The following is a 24,371-nucleotide window of genomic DNA, read 5'->3' on the forward strand; positions in this document are numbered from 1 at the left end:
TCTCCCAGCACCTTACCTACCATGCTCCCTATGAAATAGTGTAGACACAGCCTTTGTCAGGTGTTGCAGGATTCCATTGTTTCTACAGCTACCCCCCAGAAACGTGTTTGTAATATGTTGTGCATTTTGCACTTGAATTATTCAAATCACCGCCACCACCAGCTCAGCACCCATTGGTGTCTGATGCCTCTCACCATATCTTTGTCTCCCCCTGTCCAGTGCGAAGTGGTTTAGTTTCTGTAGACTAGCTCTGCACCAATCTACCATACCACCTACCCATTCTCTATGGGGTCTGCCTCTCCTATTTGAATGATCCATTATGCCAAATATCAGGGTCTTGATTCTTTGTTCATTCTGCAAATGTGCCCGAATAGCTGTAACTGGCATTGTATGACCTTCTGCAGTAGGTTCTCTTTCAGCTGTATCTTCCTATATAATTCCTCACTGGCGACCTTCTACATCCATCCTATTCTCAGGATCTTTCTATAACAACTCCTCTCAAACACCAATAGTCTTCTCTTTGAATTACTCAAATACTACATTATATCCGTTTCTTTACTGTCTAAGTGCATTTATTTTTGTATTTAGCTTTTACTTTAGCTTCTCTCTTTTTGCACTCGTGCCAATAAAATACATCAAGACTTCTGAATTGGGCATTTGAATGGTTAGCTGAGGTATCTGGCTGCTGCCTTTGGAGATGATGTACTAGTTTTTCAAAGGGAAAAAGCAGAGAGCTCGTACTGCTTGATTACAAGGTCTCTGGTACAAAAGAGGATGCAAGCCTCTTTCCCCAAATAGGGCCATCAGTGGGTTGGAGATGTAACCATAGGCACAGTGGCAGCAGAAAAACCTGCTGCAGAGTGCATGTGATTTCTTCTTTAAAACCCCTTACAGTTTTAAAGCTTTGTTTAGGATTTGCCAGCCTCTGCATGTGATTTTTTTCACAACAATATCCTTTATATGCTGTGTCAGTAGGTGTGATCAGCATATGTTACCATCTGTTTCATCACGTATCTATAAGCAATTAGTTGCTTTTCAAGCATTTTAAAATATGAATGTAAGGATGTAAAACCGAGTTATTAAAAACAAGATTTCAATATGATAAAAAGGCCAATTTATTTTAAAAGCCCCCCTTACTCAGGAATTAACTAACATCTGTTTAACAGCCCAATTTGCTCAACTCTATGCGGGAAGGTGCAAGTTAGGCCAGCATGGCCCCCTTGCACTAATGCAGGGATAGCATGAGCCCCACAGTAGGGCAGATGACCACAAAACCTCTCAGGGTTTCCCCAGAGGAAGGAAATTTTTAATATATCATGGGGCAGGGGGAAGGCATAGCACAGTGGTTTAAGCACTAGCCTTGTAAACCCAAGGTTGTGAGCTCAATCATTGAGGGGGGCCATTTAGAGATCTGGAGCAAAGAAAAACAAAATCTGTCAGGGATGGTAAAACAGGCCCTGCTGTGAGTGCAGGGGACTGGACCCTGATGACCTTTCAAGGTCCCTTCTAGCTCTATGAGATAGTTAGGTATAGGCTCCTTAGAATCTCTCCTCACAGCTCCCATAGGTAGATTTGCTCAATCAGCTCCCGTCAGCTCCACCTTTTGGGGTGAGCCCATCTTGAATATCCCTCAGCAGAGGAGGGTCACAAACTGCTTTTAGTCCCAGTGAATTTTCTGGCAGGGGTCCTTCTCCATTTGGCTATTTGCTGGCAAAAACTGACACCCTTGTTTTACAAAACTTCAGTCTACATGATTAACACTCAGATAACAGTCTGCAGCTAAGTGACAGTGTCACATCAGAACCCTGCAATGTATCTCTATGATGTTATTTTTTAAGAGCCACATAATATCAAGTTCCCCCATCAGCTTTCTGGGCCTCTACCGCATACTAGTTACTCTTAACATTTCACATCCATCAAAATCTACCTCTCACACACCCCTAACTCAAATTGCATTTTAAATCTCCAAAATCAGATTTTTGCATTTCTAGTCAGAGTTGAATTCCGGAAGGATTGTGTTTCTTACTGAAAGAAAGATCTAACCAACTTTCACAGGCTACATCTTGGTTTTATCTTAATCACTGCAGTGCTACCAAAAAGTGAAACTAACAGGAAAGTTAGTGGTAGCCATAGAGAGGGGGTGGAAAAGCTTGCAAAGGTGGTTCAGTGAGACAGGTAGGGGGTCTGTCAACCCAAAGACTGGTATAACTGTTTAAGAGCTAAGCCTTTAAAAACAAATCAAAATTCAAATCAACAAAGCAATTGTTGTGTGGGGAAGTGCTTCCCATTCTACCCAATTATTAGCTTGCAACCTATATAAAGGTTTGGAGAAAGCACAAAACATTTATACCAGAACATGTGGGTTTGGTTAGTGACTGTACAAAAATCTCTGTTCTGCAAAGCCTCCAAGGTTTCACATACTGGAGTTTCAAGATACAGCACTCTGCTGGTTTAACCATTAGCCTGGTTGCCTCCTATCACTTCTCCGCATAGCCCTGGAGATTAGTTCTACAGAACGCGGAAATTATTCACTTGTCGCCTCAAAGTCTTCAATAACATTGTAATTTTACAACCTTTAAAACAAAAAGTATCTTTACAATGCAGAGCGGCTCTGAAGTCTGAAGATTAAGAGTGGAAATTAAAAACAACTTTCCATTCATTTGTCCCAGATCACCTACATTTAAAAATTCCCATTTTTAATGTCATCCGCCATTTCTTACATTCCATTTTAATTTCATCCATTTCAGATACAAATGGATAGAAACAACTTTAGAACAACCATTGATTATATACAGGATTCAGTATTTAGAATATTCCATGATTTACTGCATCCTCTCCCAACACCTTTCTGAAGAATGTATTATACATTTGGTTTTTAGTGCAATACATAATATCTGTGATCAAGGCTTCTTTCCTAACTTTATACCTATAATAGTTTTGTCTATTTCCACTATCACACACACACAAGCCTATCTGAGTGTGGTAAAGCACATGAAAGGTTTTTGATGTGGGTCTTGAGAAGTCAGGACCACGTTCACACATGAAGAAAGCTTTCAGCAGCATCTACCTCACCATATGAAGAACAAATTCAATGGAGTTCAAAAAGTTAATTTTTCAGAAAGAAAGATCACACTGTTTACCAGCTCTTCCACTCCCTTGTGCACAGAAATGCTCCATTCTTTATATACAACCTCACTCTCAACATACGTTGTAATGCAGAATAGTAACAGAGGGAGCCGTGCTAGTCTATACACTATCAAAACAAAAGGCAGTCAAGTAGCACTTAACAGACTAGCAAAATAGTTTATTAGGTGAGCTCTCGTGGGACAGACCCACTTCTTCAGACCATAGCCAGACCAGTACAGACTCAATATTTAAGACACGGAGAACCAAAAACAGTAAGCAAAAACTCGACTGCCTTTTGTTTTGATGTTGTAATGCAGAGTATATTACACTTTTGTAAATCACAGTATAGTACAGGGGAATTCAGCTAACTCAATTTTTCTCCTAGTATTTTCCCTGAACCACTAAAAAGAGTTCTCAATATTGCAATTGGTCTCCACTGGCTTTCAATTGACATTGATTAACCGGAGACTTGTACATTGGAAAGGAACATGTTAATCTACATCTATGACTGAAATGTCATTAAGACAATTTTTGCCAATCTGTCCAGACTTAGGAAATTTAATTTTTTATTTGTAGGAAGCTTTAAGGCAGATTCTCTTCTTGCTTTCAATGTAACCTAACTGCGTGATTGAAACAAAAAGCAGTCAAGCAGCACTTTAAAGACTAGCAAAATGGTTTATTAGGTGAGCTTTTGTGGGACAGACCCACTTCTTCAGACCAAGTGGGTCTGTCCCACGAAAGCTCACCTAATAAACTATTTTGCTAGTCTGTAAAGTGCTCCTTGACTGCTTTTTGTTTTGATAGTGTACAGACTAGCACAGCTTCCTCTCTCTCTGTTACTATTCTGCATGATTGAAAGAAATACACTCTTCCTACAACAATCAATGTATCGATTTTTCTCCATCCTCCATGGTGCAAAACACTTTATAAAACAATTTATAAACACTGATTAATCTGACTTTTTTTTTTTTTTTAAACTCAGAGGCATAAACTTTTCTTTAGAAACTAGAGATTTTAGTTCTATTTACATAATGTTGTGAAGCAATATCTTTAGGTCTAGATCACACTGCAGCAAAATACTCAGACAACAATTTGATAGTTCTGAGAGTATGAAGCATGTCTTGCTAAGAATAAGTCATACCCTTTAAGTCTACTAGGCTGGGTCTACACTTGCCCCCATCTTTGAAGGGGGCACAGTAGTCGGGGAGATGGGAGATGACTAATGAAGTGCTGCAGTAAATACACAGCATTTCATTAGGCCTGCAGCTACACGCATGCCGGCACCCTGATTACCATGCCCCCTTCAAAGTTGGGGACAAGTGTAGACAAGCCCCTAGTTTTTTCAACCTTTGCAGGGTAACTTTAAGCTTCATATTCTGACATTCCAAAACACTAGCTAAGGATATTAAGATTATGAGGTCTATAATTTAAAACAGAGCTATAATCCAAGAAGACATTTTACTATCGTTGAGCAAGAGCAGTTGTTACCATGGCCCTAAAACAGCACCATGCACAATGAAACAGAGTAATTGAGGGAAGGCTGAGAACTATCTATAGGTATGCTCAAGCTGGTTGTCCTCATATGGTATTAATAAATTAATCAGGGCACATGCAGCAGATCAGTATGCTGTCATTAGTCCATTACTAATTACCTGAGCTCCTTCGTAACTGGGGAAGGGGTTCTCCATATAGAAACATTTCATTTTGTGGGTTAGGCTTCTAGATGACATATTTGAGGGCCCAAAAAAAGAGAAGGTACTCACCTGTAGTAACGATGGCTCTTCGAGATGTGTCCCCATGGGTGCTCCACAACAGGTGTTGGGCTCACCCGGTGCCGCAGATCGGAAATCTTCCAGCAGTTTCTCCTGGATCACGCATGCACCGGCGCACGCCGCCCCCCTGTGCGCCCCCGGCCGCGTGCACGATCCAGTCCCTGCCAGTTCCTTGACCAACCGCCTCGGATGCTCCTGAAAAACACTAGGCAGAGATCCGAAGTGGGGAGGATGAGCGGGTGGTGGAGCACCCATGGGGACACATCTCGAAGAACCATTGTTACTACAGGTGAGTAACTTCTCTTTCTTCTTTGAGTGGTCCCCGTGGGTGCTCCACAATAGGCAGCTACCCAGCAGTAACCGAAGTAAGGAGGTGGGTAATTGGTTTATGTGAAGCTTGCCCCTGAGAGGACTGCTGTCGACAGACGGGTATCCTCTTAGAATACCCGAGGCAGGGCATTATGCTTGGCGAAGGTGTCATAGGATGACCAGGTCGCCGCTCTACAGATGTCTGTTAACGCGATGCCCTTGAAGAAGGCTGTTGACGTCGCCACCACCCTGGTGGAGTGAGCCCTGGGCGGGGCCAGCAAAGGAGTCTTTTGAAGTTCGAAGCACATTTTTATATAGGACACAATGTGCTTTGAGATTCTCCAGGAAGAGAGACCTTCTCCTTTTGACCCGGGAGCAAGAGAGACTAGAAGCCTGTCCATTTTCCAGAAGGACTTAGTTCTGTCTGTGTAGAAGGCCAACGCCCTCCTCACATCTAGGAGATGCAGGCGTGCCTCCTTGCTGGAGCTGTAAGGCTTCGGGTAAAACGAGGGTAAAACTATTGGCTCGTTAAGATTGGACTCCGAAGAGACTTTTGGAACAAAGGCTGGGCGCAGCCTTAAGGTTACCGCCTCCTTTGAGAATACCGTGCAGTGCGGCGTTGCCATCACTGCCGCGAGCTCAGTCACCCTGCGGGCTGACGTAGTTGCAAAGAGGAAGGTTGTTTATCGTAAGGAGACGTATGGGAACTGTGGCTAATGGGTCAAAAAGGTGGACCTGATAGCGTGCTGAGCACCAAGTCCAAATTCCATGATAGTGGAAGCGGTTTCCGAGGGGGGGGGTGTGTACAAGTTTACCAGCCCCTTCAAGAACCTGGTAATGATAGGATGGGCGAATACCGTGGGCCCTTCCTCTGTATGCCGAAAGGCTGATATAGCAGCGAGGTGGGCCTTTAGCGAGGGTAGAGAAAGCCCGCCTCTCCTGAGGTCCAATAAGTATTCTAGTATTACAGGTATAGGAACGTCAAGGGGAGCTAACTGCTTGGCGGAACACCAGGCTGTGAATCGAGTCCATTTCTGCTTGTAAGTCCTCCTGGTGGAGGTCCTTTGGCTACATTCCAGGACTTGTTGTGCTCCTTCCGTACATGTGCTCTTTAAGGAGCTGAGCCATGGATTAGCCATGCTTGTAGGTGCAGACCCTGAGGGTGCGGGTGCACTATGGACCTTTGAGCCCACGTGAGTAAGCCCGGTGCCGCCAGTAGAGGGAGCGGTGGGCGGTCCGACATGCGCAGAAGCAAGGGAAACCATTGCTGCCGATCCCAAGCGGGACTACGAGTATCATGCGAGCGCTCTCCCTTCTGGCTTTGTGCAAGACCTTGCGGATAAGCGCTGCAGGGGAAACGCGTAAAGTAGGGAGCCCTTCCATGAAAACATGACCAGGGACCCCTGCCCCACTCCTGCCCTGGAGCAGTACTGGGGACATTTTTTTTTTTTTTTTTTGGTTTCTTTTTTCCGGATGGGCCGGTGGGGAGACAGGCCTTTGGTGTGGCGTGTGTATCACAAGTGGAGGGCTTGGTGCTAACAGCAGCGCAGCCCTGTCCAGAGATGGACTGCGGTGCCGGGTTTTTGATGTTGCCTTGCCCCTCCGCTGCGGGGCCGGCACCGCCCCCTCCCATGCCAGGGATCTCGGCCCTGCTGTCAGCGCCGCGCACGGCACTGTCAGCTGCGGTGCCGCGCGGGTATCCCCCTCCGGTGCCTGCAGGCTCCGTGCCTGGCGTCCCTGCACTGCTGGTGCCGCGGGGGTCTGTGCCGCCTGTGGCGGTGCCGCTAGTTCCGGCGCTTGCCTGGCTGACACTCTAGGCGTCGCGCGTGCTGGCTGTTGTATAACCGGAGGCTCAGCCTCTGCCATATGCGCAGCCGCGCTATCGCTTGCCTGAGTATGTGGCTGGTGGTTGTGTGCTCCGCTCGTCCTGCTCGCTGCAAATGCACGGCAAGGATCGAGCCAGGGAGAGTTTCCTCCGTTTCTGCACTGAGGGGGTCAGAGAAAAAACTGCCCTCCTCTTATGCAACCCAGAGGGCCGTTCTGGGTGAGGCTTCTCTGGCAAGGTAGCCTGGAATTCTCCCCAGGCACCGGATGCCTTCTCTATGCCCCACGGAGGCTGGCATAGCTTCACGGCATGACTCCCGCTTTGTAAAACCTGAAGAGGCCATTGCGGTGAGTCCTGTATTGTTAATAGGGTACTTAGCACTTAATCCGTGCCTGTCCACCCCAAACAGTGATCACCAGCCTGCGGCAGCGGGCGGCCTAAATGGCCTTCAAGTCCGCTCTTCTCTTCTCCGCTCCTCTCTTCCCACCCCCCCCTTTTTTTTTTGCTGATATTCTCTTTGTCTTTGCTTTCTCTCTTTTTTTTTTTTGTTTAGTAACCGAAAACAACAAATTACACGTGGAAAAAACCCACTAAGTAATCTGACTCTGGCCTTAGCCTGAGTAGATTCCGTCTGCAGCCGATGGCGGTTGAGAAGGAACTGGCGGGGACTGGATCGTGCACATGGCCAGGGACGCGTGGGGGGCGGCGCGCACCGGCGCATGCGTGATCCAGGAGAAACTGCTGGAAGATTTCCGATCTGCGGCGCCGGGCAAGCCCGACACCTATTGTGGAGCACCCACGGGGACCACTCGAAGAAGAAGTGCCCTTTATGATCTATTATTGTACAGGTCATATCAACTTAATGTTTCTAATATATATAAGATTTACAATAGTCTTGTTTATGTCATTTTCAATATGAACCTATTGGTAGTTTAACGAGCGCTAAAAGGAAGGTGAAGGTGGCTGCAAATAAACCAGTTTGCTGAAAACAATTGTGGGTTAAGAGCCAGTGCTAGGACAGAAAAAGGCTCCAGAACACAGGGCTTTTAAAAAGAAACTCGAGAGATGGCAGTGTGTTAGAGAAAGAGATAAGTATTTGTTCAGGAGGACCAAGCTGATGTAGAGATATCTGTGAGCGTATGAAGTAGTTAAGCTTGCTTAAGTTACCATGGGATAAGCGTCTGGATAACACCGATATGTACGTAATGTGTATATATTACAACAATTAGAAGAAAGGACTCTAGAAACAGGCAATTTTGGTTTTAAGAAGGCTGGCTGATCATGATACTCCACTGGTGAGACCCCAAAGACAACAGTCCTGGATTCAGTCAACCTTGATTGGTAAATGTACACATTAGATACACAGGGTATCGCTGCCCAGGATCCAGTCTAAGAGTGGAAGAACTGCAGAGTTCTACTGCAAGGTATGTAAAAGGGATGAAGTCTACCGTCTGAAGGGTACATTCAGACTCACAAGGCTAGCTGCACCTCTGTAGCCCTGTAACTGTTTACCTCTTTGCTGAAATAGACTCAAAAGCATTACAAGAAGATCCCTCAGTCTACATTTATAGTAAAGTGTCCAGAGCTAGTTTTACAGAGGGATCTCCATCTAGTCTAGTTGCATCTATTACCAGATATACAAAATTAGAGGCTGTTCTAGAATTCTGACCTAGTATGCCCATTTTAACAAATAATTGAAACAAAACTGATGATTTTAGTTTCCCCTTGTTCTGAGAGATGGGCTTTGATGATGAGTCAGTATTTAACAAAAAGAACCTGATCTTGACTAAGGCTACGTCTACACTAGCCCAAAACTTCGAAATGGCCATTTCGAAGTTTACTAATGAAGCACTGAAATACATATTCAGCACCTTATTAAAATGCCGGCAGCCACAGCACTTCGAAATTGACATGCCTCACCGCCACGTGGCTCGGCCAGACAGGGCTCCTTTTCTAAAGGACCCCAGCAACTTTGAAATCCCCTTATTCCTAACACCCGATAGGAATAAGGGGATTTCGAAGTTGCCAGGGTCTTTTCCAAAAGGAGCCTCGTCTGGACGAGCTGTGCGGTGGTCAGCCACGTCAATTTCGAAATGCCATGGCTGCTGGTATTCTAATGAGGCGCTGAATATGTATTTCAGCACTTCATTAGTAAATTTCGAAATGGCCATTTGCATGGTCATTTCAAACCTTTGGGCTAGTGTAGACACGGCCTAAGACTTATTAAAAATAAGAATACCAAATATCCATGCACCTGCATTTTTAATGCGGGCATGCCAAAGCTGGGAAAATGTGCTATAATTGGCAAAACAATTTCATTCCTGAACTACACAACCTTATTTTCCCCATACAAGATAATAACTGACACTCTCCATTAGGGAATGTGTAAGAATGGTCAAAGTAATTTTAGTATTGGATGAATCTGTTTTTCTACTCTTCTTCCGCTCTTAGATAATATAGTCTCACAAGGGACAACGTTCCTTCCGATAAGATAGATGAACAGACTTGTCTGTTAAGACATAACCGTATGCTAGGAGCACGTATTTGCTAATTTAACTAAATGTTGCTGGTTTTTTAAGAATGATACAAAAATAATTACCACCTTTCATATCCCTTTCCATCTCACTCACCACACACAAGCCAAAGAAACCCAGAGCAGTAATGACCTAAACTTCCAACTGGAAGAGGTTAAAGGGAAACTTATGTAAAAATGAAAAAGCATCTAAAGCAGACAGATTGCCTTGTCACAAAAGGTGAAGTTTGACAATAGATGAATACGACATTTAAAGTATTTTCTGTTCTTGCTTATCCTCTTGAAACGGCTTATGTGTGTATTTCAGATCTCTGAAATTGTCACCAGCTTTCCTTTAAGCCATCATGAGCACTGACAGGCAATGTCTTTAGTTCATGCCTGCTACCTAGCTGTAGGTATTTGTGATTGGCTCAGTTGATTAAACAGGAGAGCCAACTGTTTCATGCTTTCTTGGTTGCAATAAGGAACTCTAAATCAAAAAAGTGATCTTAACCACAAGTTTGAACGGTTTTAAGCTTATCTTATTTTTCCATTCCTATCAAAAGAGGCTCTTTAATAAGTTTGTGCGCTCCACTACTTGGACAAGATCATTTTATAGCAACTTAGCACAGGGAAGGTAAAGTATTTAGCAATTCATATTATGGTTGCATCTTAAACTTCCAATAGATGCAATTGTACTTTCTACATACCACTTTCTTCAACATATGCATGCACATATAACTGTATATCTTCACTATTTTGCAATTTATCTGGACATAATACATGCACTAGTAGATATAGTAGTAGGCTAATCAACTAGCCTAAATCATAGAATATGCCTTCTGCTGTATTTTTAGTGATGTTTCTATCCCAAATGTTCATACGTTAGTGCCCGGTCTACTTTCACTGTTTCTAATACTCCCTCCCTTGAAATACTCAAGCTTGCAAATTACCTGAGGGCAGAGAGCTTCAAGCTGGCTTGCTGACATGCGAACTAACTTCACGCCTTCTTCATTGTTTGAGATGGAACAAGCCAGGTTGGCAACCTATATTGCAGAGAAGAAAAAACATTTAAAAAGCAGTTTTTATGTTGGTTGTAACACAAAATTTGCAACCTCTCTGTTCTGTAATCAGGAAGCCTTCAAGAAATGCTCTTAGATCTTACAATTCAATCTAATACAGCTTGTAATCACCAGAAACCTCTCTTCTGTCACAAGCCAGCAGATCATAACATAAAAAATAAAGACTTCTATCAATGGTCCTATTTACTCAATGGAGAGTGACCACAAGGGAACCATTAGTGACACTTGAACTCACAATTATATGCCCTCTCTTACTTATAAACTATATAAGAACGAAAAATCTGTAAGACAACTATTTTATTTTAAAAATGGGGAGTGAACAAATTGCTGAGCATTTGAGGGTTATGCCTTATACTACTTATTACTTTACCTAAGCCCTCTTCCCCAAACAATCGCCACATAAACTTCCAATGATGACAGAGCATGAAGAGTTAAAATGTTTGACGTGAATAACTGCAATAGTACTGTGACGCTTAATTTGCTTTTTAAAAAGAGTACTGCTCCACAGAAAGTACCTTAGATATTTACATGAAAACTTAATTAGCTATTACTTAAGCAGCAGCATCTCAGTTCAGGCTTACAATTTGACTTCCCTTAAAAAGTACCCTATTGTGAAGGGTGTTCTACCACCACCCACATGCACAGAAACCACTGATGGAAGTTATGGGATCTATGCAAGACAACATTTATTGGAGTGGACAGAACTCAAGAGTTCCTACTAACTCCCCAAGATTTTCATGGACTCATGATGCTAGAACAGTATATCAAATTTTAGCCTATAACCTGACAGTTTCTCTTTAAGTAGACTATCCTGAAACAAAAACATTGAGGTGGGAGCACACAGCTTTTGGTTTAAGCAACTGAAGATATTCTGCATGCTGGAGTTGCTCTCAGGAGAGGGAATTGTAAAGCTGAGTTATGCTCCTTATTTGATGTGAGAAAGTTTGTTATTTTGAGATCCAACACTGTTACTTTTGCACATAAACAGATAATACAGCACAAGGGCAACTGAAATAAGATGAACACAGTGTACTTTCCTACTAGAAATTCAAAGCACAGGCTGGATGTCAAAGGAGATGATTTAAATTATGCTCTGTATGGCCAACAGATGCCCCGGATCTCTGACCAAATAGAATTTGAGAGAAAATTTGGGGGTATTTAAACTTCTATATAATTGAAATATATTACAAAAAAATTTTAGACGAAGTTAACATGAAACTAGATCTAAATGTTGCTCTTCCTCCCGCACCCCCAATACTTTTCATTCACTTCCTTTATCACAGAGGCATAGGATGCATATAAAAAGCATCCCTGGGGCAGTGACAACAGACTTCTCTCGTATTTCAGTGAAGAGTATGACGGGTTGGATCACAGACGTATGCTTGAGATTGCCACCAAATAAGCAGATCACACCACTGAATCTGGCTACCTGCCCTATGGGGTGCCCCGCGACTCTGTCTTTCCAGGCCAGAAGCAGTGGTCTCCCCCAGCCAAGGCACAGAGTTAGGGTAACAGCCTGCCAGCACAGTAACAGGTACGGTTAACAAGCTCAGGTGGCTCAACCACAGGGACTTGACAACATCCAGAACCACAGCCCTCAAAAGAGATTAACAAAAAAAAAAAAAAAAAAAAAAAAATCAAAAATATCCATCTCACTCTGTATAATTTTTTTTTTTTTTTAAAACAGGGGAATAGCTCAACTTCGCTTTCTTTACCAATGAAAGATATGCATATGTTGCTCCCCACCCCCTACATAAGTATTTACATGGGATTTGATAATAAAAGCACTTTTGTTTATTAAGCATAAAACTTGGATTTAAGTGATTGTAAGTGAAAACACAAATCAAAGCAAGTTACCAACTTAAAATAGCAGAACAGGACAGCTAAGTCCAATACATTGACAGATTGTTACTCAGCGTATTTCTTTTTCTAGTCCTGATTTCAGGTAAAATCCTTCAAGCCAGAGTAAACTTTTTTCTCCGTATCTGTCTACCAGCTTCTTGTGCAACTCGTTTGGATGGGGAGGCAGTTTTCAAAAGTCAGAGGAAGACAATCATTGATTGCTGCCCAACCCTTACACAGAATTTCCTTTGGGTGGAAATTCTTTGTTTCACTCTCCTCCTCCCATTGGAAAAATACCAAATGCTATATGGATTCAACCGTGAGGTGGCATGGTCACATGTCTTTGTAGGACCAACCACAGCTTAGGCTGGGGGGGGGGGGGGGACTACCAACACACACTTATAGATCACTGACTCCATTAGTAGGTCATTAAGTTCCTTTAGTACCATTATAGGTTTTCACTAGAAGAAATATCAATAAGTTTCCACTTAATATTTCAAACTTCACAAAAAAGAATGAAACAGGCACTCAAATTGAATATATACATTCAGAGGATCACAGGCTCTCGAATAATCTGTTATGTGCTCCATTTTTCCTAAAGGACATTAAAGTTTTACATATTCATATTCAAATAGATATTTCATAAAAATATGGGGACAACATATCAAAGAGTTTTGCCAACTCCATTAGTATTACTACAATTCAGGTAAATTCACGATGCAGGCACATCTCACCCTATAGCCCCAGCTCCTAATTGAGTTATGAACAACATACGAGCAAACAGCTGTCCAGAACGGCAGTACCTTTCAAACTCTAAATAACTGAATACATAATAGCAATGGCATAATCTAAGATTATTATTCATTCAAGTGCATAAGTGTCCAAGAAACTGACAATATAATAGACCTGCTCTTTACAGCACTACAGTTTAGGCCCTACCAGCTTTTGGTAATATCATTGGTATGCTTGCCGCCTTACACCTTTTATTTAGTTCAATTAGTTTACATAGAAAAACTAACATCTTAAAATTGAGCTTAAAAGTGACAGGGTAAGTTTCCAGTGGACTGCCAGGTGGGATTGAGTTTTGTATGGGTTCAAAGGGGCATAGAAAGTTCCTGGTTTAGCAAAACCTAATTTTTATTTGGCTACACGGAATATGAAAACAGAGTACTGTTTTAAACTGTGGAGTTCTGTTCAGAAGAATGACTTTGTAAGGTCCAATGTTTTCCCTCCCAACTCCGTAACAAAATATGCTCTATTTTGTATGTAAGGATTTTCTCTTGCACCTGCCTGAGCTCTAGTCCACCTGGCATAACACCAGCAACAAAAATTCTTGTGGCCATTTACACCCCATTCAGATTCCAATGCTTATCAAAACCCAGTGAAGACAACAGCATCTGATGAAGCTGATCTTTGCCCACGAAATCTTATGCTCCAAAATATCTGTTAGTCTACAAGGCGCCACAGGATTTCTCATTGTTTTTGCAGATACAGACTAATATAACTACCCCTCTGATTCAAGGTAACAGATGAACAAACAAGTCTGTAGATGCATAGGATGGAAAAGAATCACTCAGTGTTGGCTGTGTGGTAGCAAACTAATGACAGCCAACAATACTGTGAAGTTTTTACTTTTGTCACTAAAACCAACAAATTAAGTTATTGTTTTCATACAATTTCTAGTGTTGCTAGTGGCATATTATCCCTAGCATATGCTTACAACAAGCACCACTGGTCACTATAAACCCTACACAATGTGTCCAACTCTTGTGTTTTTACTGTAAGTCTAGTGATTATGAATTCTTTAAAGCACCAGTACCTACAGTTCTGCAACTGAGACTCTCAGCTTTCATTAACAAGCTTCTATCCTCAGCATTGCGAATAAAGTTTTGAACCTTAAAGACTCAAAGCCAAAAGCAAAGAGCCCCCACTGCATTTTTTTGTTATTATTTAATCCCAATTGTTAGGACCTTCACTGGATTGCCAATATTGCCTATAGGCTACAGTTTTTATGCAAGTCAGCTTGTAGATCTTTACCTAATTAAATAGCCAGATTTTCTGCAGTGTTTAGGACCCCACCTTGCCACACCTGCACTACATACAAGTGGGTGCCACTACCTAGAGTGTATCGGACCACAGCCACATAAGATACGCGAGACTCTGGCTTCTCCAAGTGTCATTTGCCGAATTAAGAACATTTTTTAATGCAAAAAATGAAAATAAAGTCTTACGCTTAATGATATTTTAGGGAATTTTTGTATTCTATGTTTATTTTTTCTCCTAAACGCCTTAATGCTGGTAATCCTTCCTTGACAGTATCTTGCCGTACTGCCAGACAGAGGATATATGAAATTTCATTGCATAAGTAAATGGGTTTCCAAACGATTTAGACAACGGTTGACAAAAATTTCAGTTTTTGTAAGCATGCTAATAAACTGCTAACCAAGAAGAAAACTGCATTAAATGTGGGCTTAAAATTCTTCCGTATTTCTTAGGTGTACTGTGTCAGACATTATCAAAAACCACACAGCAACTGAGAATTAGGACAGTCTATAATTACGGCCATGGATTGAACCTAAAGAGCTAGGTTGTGTTCTTGGCTCTGCCACAAAGTTCCTGTGTTACCTTGGACAAGTCACATTCTCTGAGCTTTACAGTCTCCCACCTGTGACAGGAGACAATACCTCTAGCTCAAAAGGTTGTGCAAGGCTAAATTAATGACACTCATTGCTACTTTATCCTTTATGTTAACATCTCTAAGTACAGCTAATTACCAACTCTCCTTTTAAAAAAAATAAGATAAAAACAAAACTGGCGAAGCGCCTAACATGTTTTCCAAAATAGCTTTAAAAGGGTACCTGAAAACAAAACCAAATCCATGGAACAAGATTTAGTTGAATAATTCACCTTTCTGATAGACAGGTAGCACAATGGTTAACCGACATCACAGAAAGGCTAAAAATAGTGTTTCAAGGCCAACAAAAAAAAAAAAAAAACCAACCAAACAAAAAAGGCAACCCAATACTTTGTTTTTTTCATTCTTACAAATCAGTATTGCCCTACCTCTACACATCTGTGATGACAGGAGAGATATGATGAATGCAACCAAGTATCTTATTCAACATTGTTAGCCTGTACATTCTGGGAAAAATATACCCTGAGATAAAAACTAAGCTGATCACAGAAAAACCATCTCAGTCTAGAAATACCTCTAGTAGGACAGATGGAACAAATTAAAAACAAACTTTTTGATGCAGTGTCAAAGCACTAACATTTTGTAGAGTAAATAACCAACTCCAAGAGACCGCCCTGTATACCTTAAAAGCACGACTGACTCCAGGCTGAGTACTGCTGCTGCCAACATTTGGCTGAATAAGCTTTAGTTTGCCCCCCTGTAACAAGTCTGTCTGGATGTGCAAGTGACAGATAAATACAACCCTTCAGCATAGCTCTTTGGTTTGTGCCGAACTAAGGTGCTGACCAAAGTGAAACTAAAAGCTAGATGAACAACAAGAAGCCTTGTGGCACCTTATAGACTAACATATTTCGGAGCATAAGCTTTCATGGGCTTATGCTCCAAAATATCTGTTAGTCTATAAGGTGCCACAAGACTTCTTGTTGTTCTTGAAGCTACAGACTAACACGGCTACCTCTCTGATAAAAGTTAGATGGCAGCTTTCTAGAAAATTCCTACTCCAAATGTGTTTCAGACCTTTGACTATGAAATTCATTAACAATCGTTACTGGAGTATGAGACGTTAAGATGATGCCTTAAGGTGAGGCATCCTCTTACTTAATTTGATCCTCTTTTGTAAAGTAGAGTCACCACTCTGCAGAAAATCAAACACAAAATATTTTGCTGCAGCAACAAGCTACAATTCAAAGTTTTTCAACCTAAAAACTATTCATTTTAAGGAAAGACTGATGTTCCACAACTATTTGCATTTATTAGCCCATTACTAAGTGAACACATCCATAATTCTGAGAGTTGTGTTCATTGTTAAACAGAATTTCAAATCATAAGCTGCCTAGCAGCTGATTTTCTACTTTCACTAGCTTCAAGACTGCAGGAATAACAACTGGATGAGCTTGAGTTGACATTAAAACAAACAGTTGAAGAAAATCAAGGACAGTGAAGAGATGTTTGATTTTTCAAAGCAAAGAAAATTTCAATCATTTAATAGCTGAGCCTAGGAAGGTCATTTGCATTTCTGGACATGCTAATTTGACATTAAAAGACTCATCGGCCACTTTTAAAGAAGAGCTGTAGAAGCAACAATGAATTCTTTCCAATGCATGAAGGATTCCCCATTATTTGTTACTTTACAAATATCAGGTAGGGCAAGTCGTTTCCATGTTTTTACTGAAGACTGAGCTCTTCAGTATGTATTAGGTACATATTAGGGGGACTTGTGAAAACATGTCAGCTCTTCATTGTAGAGCAAAGGCATACACTCAGATTTACACCTCTTCTCCTTTTGAAGGGCTCTTTTAGAGATGGTTGCATAAAGAGCCACACTGAAGGAAGAACTCTCGTGGGGTGGTTTACCAAAATCAATTAGAAAAAGGATCCAAATCCTGAAAAAGGTATCTGCATTGTACTTGTGCTTCTTACCTTGCTAGATCTTCCCCTTATTATACTTGTTTATACAAGTGGGGATTTTTGGTAATTTTAATAAAGATGTAGGAGTATCACTAACAGAGTTGTGTGTAAAATAGTTGGAGCAGTTTTCCATCAAAAATGCAGTTTCACTGAAAGCAAAACTTGTTAGTAGGTAAGTGTCCTCTTCCATTAAATTTGACAGGAATGCATTTAACACACACAATAGAATTTCTGCATATTAAAATTAAGAGGAGCTAAACTACATGAGTTTTAGCTTACATTAATTGTAGCTACACCTGGACAAAATATTACAAGATGTGTGACAAACTTTTCTTTTTTTTAAAGTTTCACTGAAGTTTAGCCAGTTTTCAAACATGTGAAACATTTTCATTGATGAAGGACTAAGGGGGAAAAAATTCAAACCGCAAAGGCCAGTTTTGTTCAGATGGGTTACCTCTGTAATTGGAGAAAAACACTGGAGAGGTGAGGCTTGAGTCAAACTCCATGAACTAGTTGGGTAGTTTCAGGACTGGCTCAAGAGCTTCCAAGTTATTTTCCTGTCTCTAATACAGAGCGATCTACTAAGAAAAAAATTTCCTATAGTCTAGTAATGAAATGGATAAAGAGTGCTGGTACTACACCAAAGCAGCCATTACCATGACGACTATGAACCGTTATTACCCCAACTGCATATATGCAGAAATAGACACTATAAAAGGAAGCCTACCAGCCAAGGCTCACAAAAAATTAACCCAGAACCAGCATTAAAAACACATTTCACCTGTCTATTAAACCCATACTGGACTCAGTAGACCACAATGACAGAAGGCATACAATTAAGGATTCTCCAAGTGCCTTCTCCTCTACTTAAGGGTATACAACTTTAGATCTTGATAAGAAGATAAATAACAACATCAGTTGAGCAGTGTCAAACTTTCCAAGGAGCGGATATAGACTCGGGCTACAGTCTAGTGATCTCAAACATCAAGATGAAACTCGAGCAAGTATAAGACAATTTAAGTAAATAAGAGATATGGCAAGGATAGGCAACGAAGAAATAGAGAATGTGCACAGAGCCACACCTGAAGAGAAGATGAGGAATGTGGACACAGACAGTGAAGAGTCAAAGGGATAGCCACAACAACAGAAGAGGCTATTGAACAGACTGTTCTGGAAGAAGAGAAGATCAATAAGAAGTGGATTACACAGGAGACAAAGTTGATCCAAGCGAAGAGAACAGTGGAGATCAGAACGGAGGTTTCCGAGTGGGTGGAAAAGCAACAGAGAATGAAATGCAACGAGATAAGAAAAGCAGCCAGAAAGGTTAAGGCAAAATGGCTAGAGGAGCAGTGTGAAGGCATAGAAAGGTATTATGGCGAGTGTAAGACCAGGGAGGTACATAAGATGATTAGGACTGTTAATAGGAAGTGGCAGCCAAAGCAGATGGTGATCAAAGACAACGAAGAGGTGCTCATGAACAAGACGGTTGTGCAGCACTGGATGAGATATTGCACCGATCTGTATAAAGCAAAGCTGGACCTGAGTGTCTCAGAGGGACCGATCAAAGAACTGAAAGATACCTCCACTGAGCATGGAGAGCGAGACCAGTATTTCAAGGAGGAAGTAGAAAAAGCAGTGAAATGACTAAACAACTACAAAAGCCCTGGAAAGGATATAATCATGGGAGAGATGATCAAATATGGCAGAGAAATTGCCCTAATGGAGTAATCTAGGAAAGGTGCTGATGGCGATACTGAAGGAGACACTGAGATCACAAAAAACAGACCATCTACCAGACAAACGAGCATGATTCAGAAAAGACAGACATACTATACAGCAGATACTGGCATTAAGATTGAAAGTGGAGAAAGCTCGAAGAAAGAACAAGAACATCTTACACATGCTTACATTGATTTTCAGAAGGCATTTGACAGTACAGATCAGAAAGTAGCTTGGGCGATAGAGTCATATGGAGTGGATAGCAGACTCATAGGATTGGTGAAGGATATCAACAACAATGCAGAGGCAGCAGTGAACATGTGGAGAGATGGGAAGTTGGTTTAGAACAAGCAGAGGGTAACGAAACAAGGAAATTCAATATCACCAAGTATTTTCATCACACACCTAGAGAGAGCGATCGATAAAGATCAAGCATGAGGTAGAAGGGATATCTGTGCATATCATCTGATATGTATTAATAGATTGAGGTTTGCTGATGATATAGTTATCATTGAGGAAGATGAGTGGAAGCTACTGAGAAAAGTGCAGGTGCTAAACAAAGAAGGGAAGCGATATGGACTTATGAACATCAACAAAACAAAAACAAAAATGGTATTTAGAGATAAGGAAGTCAGCAGGAATATTATTGTAGATAGCATCTAACTAGCGAACGTACAGAAGTTCATGTATCTGGGGAGCAATGCAACATAACATTATTTAGACTGCAAGAACGAAATAGCGACTAGAATAGTGAAAGCAAGAGCGAGTTTGATAAGATCTGGAAAAGCAAAATGATTAGCTGAAGAACAAAGCTGAACATCCTGAAAACGTACATTCAGCAACATGTTGTATGGATGTGAGACATGGGCAATAACGAAAGATTCGAAGAGAAGGATATTAGCGTTTGAGAGGAGTTGTTAGAGAAAGATCCTGAGAATCGGATGGATGCAGAAGGTCACCAATGAGGAATTAGGTAGGAAGATACAGCCAAAAGAGAACCTACTACAGAAGATCATACAATGGAAGTTACAGCTATCTGGGCATATCTGCAGAATGAACAATGAACAAAACATCAAGATCCTGGTATTCGGCATAATGGACGGTTTGAAAAAGAGAGGCAGACTCCAGAGAAAATGGGTAGATGATGCAGTAACACTGGTGCAGAGCTAGTCTAGAGAAAATGAGCCACTCCACACTGGACAGGGAAAGATAGAAGGAAATAGTGAGGGAGGAATTGGACACCAACGGGCACTGAGCCCATGGTGGTTGCTGTTAGTCATTATGAGGTTTTCACGGAGCAACTATCACTCATTCTATCCATCCAGACATTAAAGTGCCCAAAATTTGCACAAAAACAGGCACACTTAGCATGGTTCTCTCCCTATGGAAATACCTTCATTTGTTCTTATGCCTATGAAAAGTCAAAACACAAAAACATGTGAAATCACACACAGCTGGGGGGGGGGGGGGAAGTCATGAGTTTTCAGGAAGGTTCCCTCAATCCCCATTGTATGTGGGTTGAATGTGAAGCAGAAGAAACCCAATAACCAGCATTGTTCAATTTAAAAAAATACCCTTTTCCAGAGGAGAAGTGGCATTTGATGAAATATCTTCACTAGAAATTTCTGAAAGTTTTGAACTACATGTTCTGTTTAATTTCAAATTTCTGGCATTTTCCACTTCTTACCACATTTATCGTTCATTTCCCAGTAGAAAAAAGGGAAAGAGACAAAACCACTAGCTTATTTTTCCTGTTCAGGAATGGGCTGTGGAAGAAGTGAGGAGCATCAGAAAGTGCAAGTGCAGTAACACTTTTCAACAGCAAGAGTTAAAAAGTGCCACTTTTAACTCCCTGATCCATTTTTTCCAGACTCTTAATTTAACAAAAGAATGCTCAAAAGCAGGTTCCCCTCCCCATCAAAGGGGCGGGGGGGGAGGAGAGAAAGAGGGGGTGGATGGACCCGGATATCCAAAGTGAAACAAAAAACGACAACAAAGAGACTCTGAAAAGCTTTGTTCACAAATCTTAACAGAAGCCACCCCAACACAACATCCTTAACACAACTTCACTTACATCATACAATAAGTTGCAAATGGGACAAAGATGGATATCTTTGAGAGTTTATATTTTAAGTATTGAAGCCAAGAGACAGTTACTAGCACATTAACACATTTAGAGCCCTAATGATTTAAAAAAAAAAAAAAAAAAAAAAAAAAAGTACTAGGCATGGTGGTCATTTTTTCTGAGTGTATGCTGAGTGAAACTCTGGTCTAAAGCTAAAATAAGTAGTATTCTAAGGGCGGTGCACACTTGATTATGCTGGTACATAAGCAAGAGCAATTTTAAAATTTCAAGCTTCATTATGAAAGGAGAAAAATTGGAAGGCTAGATGCCTTCAGACCTCAAAAGTCAAGGGACAATGAGAGTGTTTAAAAGGTACTTGACTGCCTCTAAGATAAATTTAATAGGGCAGACAAAAGAAATACAAAATCAAGAAAACCATGAAGTTAGAGTCTTGGGTACTCACATGCCCCCTATCAATCACCTCCTCATATTAAAATTAAAGCTCCACCTGTTTCAAGCCTGTAGGAGATAAGTTGTTTACATGCAAACATACTTATAAACAAGTTATCACGGGACAGAAAAGTTTGAAGAGTTTTTAATTTAGCTTTAACTCAGACTTGTGGCAATTATTTCTTCAGGTAATGAGTTCCATAGTCTAGGTCCAGCTTCTGTGAAAGCTGTGTCTTACATTGATAAGCCTCCCCCACAGTGGAAAACAATTTCTTTCTTCAGTGGAGCGTAACTATCACGTAAACTCAGACGTGGAGGGAGGAAATTTTCTTAACAAGGCAGGGCCAGACACACCTTTCAACTCCTGGGCTAGGATCAACAGATCTCAGGGAAGTCAGTAATCCTGATTCAACCATGAAAACTCAATGATTCCAAAGATAACAGTGCTACAACTCCACCAAAAGGAACTGAGGAGCTGGAGAGTCATCACTTTATGGCTAACCTTGGCTATCAGCACACACCAGACCCAAACGTCAACTGTTCCTCCCCATTGCCCACATAGATCTTGGTTTACAGACACCCTGCATCGGCATCTGCAACCTGCAGCTATTTAAGGGGTTCTTTGTGGCTCCTGATGCTATAACTGCAAAGTAAAAAACCCTCTGGATTAATTTTGATATTTCAGTGAACATCTTAAAAGCCCAACAATGAACAATTCATATCTAAATAGCATGATATGTCATCTTCAAATGCTGGATAACTCCCCTTTTAATATGTGTAGTGCATTGTGCAGTGTGTACACATTGTTCTTAAAACAGGGGTTACAAAAAGTACTGTTTGATGTTATTTAAGGACTACGTCGTATTCACGTGCATTGCAGCTCTTCCATTACAGAGTTATTTACCAAATTTGGGGGTGGGGAGGGGGAAGGCTCTTGCTCCTTTTGTTGCCAACCCCTGCCCTACATAAATTGAAGGGAGGGACAAAAGCTTGAACACTGACAGCAAAAACTAGAAGCTAATTCAGACAGAAATTAGATAGCTCATCCTCAAAGTCTATGCAGAGGTTACTAAAGACCAAGAGAACCTCCATACTGGCTTCCAATAAAGCCACCAAAACCTGCACCAAGCAGCTATTTAGAGATAAAACTGCTCCAATCCTGAGGGTCCAAAACCATGGAGCACCACATGAAAGACCCTAATCCTACTTTGCTGAGATCATGTGCACTCAGGAAACTCTCAGACCCCAAGGATCTCCTCTACCTATACCCACCAAGAGCTCACCTATGCCCCCAAATTTCAGTACATTGACTCATCAACAAGTTCTGGATACTTGATGGAATTTCAGCATAAGACTTGCGAATCTGGCCCTGGATTCAGAGAGAAAGTCATGAAATGGTGCCACTCCTGAGCAACAGCACCAGCACATCATTCAGAAAAGGAATCTTCCCCTTCCCTCTCTGACATGCAAGAGTCCAATCAAATAGGAAAAAGAAAATGACTACAGATATACTTGTTCTAGCCAACCACCACATATCAAGTCTCCACTTCCCTGAGCAAGCTCACAGAAAAGCTGGACACAGCTCACCTACTGATGCTAACATTCTAGACCTAGCACAATCCAGACTCAAGCCATGTCATGGAAAAGAAACTGTTTTAGTGGTGCTCACAGATCTACCAACTGACTAAGGGGAAATGTCCATTCTCATCCTTCTGTATCTCCATGCAGTATTTAATTGCACTCATCAGGAGATATGACTGTCTCAGAGGAATCCAGACTAATGTGTTAAAATGGTTTGAGTGCTTCTTGGAGAGGTGACAACCTGCACCACCACTCAATCCCTCTCAGAAAAGATTAGTCAGAGGTCATACAAGTGAAAAGCAAAAAAACCAAACAAAAAATAATGCCTCACTGACGTGGTCCAAGACTGAAAAACAAGAAGACACTCCCCCCCATTGCTTCTGCACAGCAGCCGCAGCGCCTAAGGGAGCCAGGCTAGTAAATTCTGTGGGCCTCCCCAGGCGCTGGGGTATGGCCAAAATGAGAGGTTCAGTGTGGGAAGGGGCTGCCAGAAGGGATGTGTAGTCTTGGCAGGAAGGACAGTGTAGGAGCATGCTAGGGTTTGGCGACCTGGGAAATGGCAGGATGCAGGAGTGGTCTGGGGATGCGAGTCTGAGCAGGAGCGGGGTACAGGACTAGGGTGGGGATGCAGGATCTGGGCATTGGGGACACAGGTACTCTGTGTAGTGCCCTGGCAATGCCCCATGCTGCTCTGATTAACTGCAATTCTAGCCAGAGAGGCAGGGCGAAAGCCTCTCCATGCAGCACAAAATTGCCATTTCCCCAGCTAGGGCAGAGGGAGGAGGACCAACAGAACACAGGGCCACTTCTTCCCCTTGCTAAGTAGGCCCATGGGCTGAATCTGGTCCCTGCTTGTCTGACTCCAGCCCATGAGGGTTGAGGCTCTATACACCCCACAGGGCTGGATGCTGGGGATGGGCACCCCGATCCAGCCTCATCTTGCATGACTCCAGTCAGATTCCATACACCCCACTGGGCTGGATGCTGGGAAAGGGATTGGGGGCCAGATCCTGGCAAGTTGCGGGCTGGATCTGGACTGTGGGCCGGGGTTCCCCACCCTAACCAATACCTATTTTAGAAACCCCAAACCTAAAATCCCACCCAAAGGAGATATTTCTACCTATGTGCTCTCCTGAGGCATCGATGAAAGATCACATGAGATGTCAAGTCATGTTGCCTCAATGCACTACTGAAATACCATCAGACAATATGGTTATTAGTGTTATATATGAACCTTCACAGACTACGAGGTCAATACACTGAAAACACTTTGGCCATAATAAAATGAAGCAGACTGGGAAGCCAGTGCAGAAGGCAGTATTTCATTTCAAATCACGTGTGCTTTACAGATTATTTTGTCAAAAGAAAACTGACTTCTACTTTCACTTGTTTTGGATTTTTGTTAATGTGCTTCAGTACATATGCTTTGGCTTATGATGTTTAGAATCGTCTTCCTGGCATTGCCAAAGTAGACTCAAGTGGGTA

At 41.8% G+C, this 24,371-nt stretch overlaps 1 protein-coding gene across 1 annotated transcript in view; it reads right to left on the bottom strand.

The window, feature by feature from the left end:
• The window catches only part of CTNNA1 (catenin alpha 1), a 175,085-nt gene that overhangs the window by 41,260 nt on the left and 109,454 nt on the right, over positions 1 to 24,371 (bottom strand). Inside the window, exon 10 of the mRNA XM_075010136.1 lies at positions 10,498 to 10,590. Within this exon, the coding sequence (XP_074866237.1) occupies positions 10,498 to 10,590 (93 nt within the window). The remainder of the gene's footprint in view (positions 1 to 10,497; positions 10,591 to 24,371) is intronic.

The sequence above is a fragment of the Carettochelys insculpta genome, chromosome 15, assembly GCF_033958435.1.
Source record: "Carettochelys insculpta isolate YL-2023 chromosome 15, ASM3395843v1, whole genome shotgun sequence".
NCBI classification, from domain to species: domain Eukaryota; kingdom Metazoa; phylum Chordata; order Testudines; family Carettochelyidae; genus Carettochelys; species Carettochelys insculpta.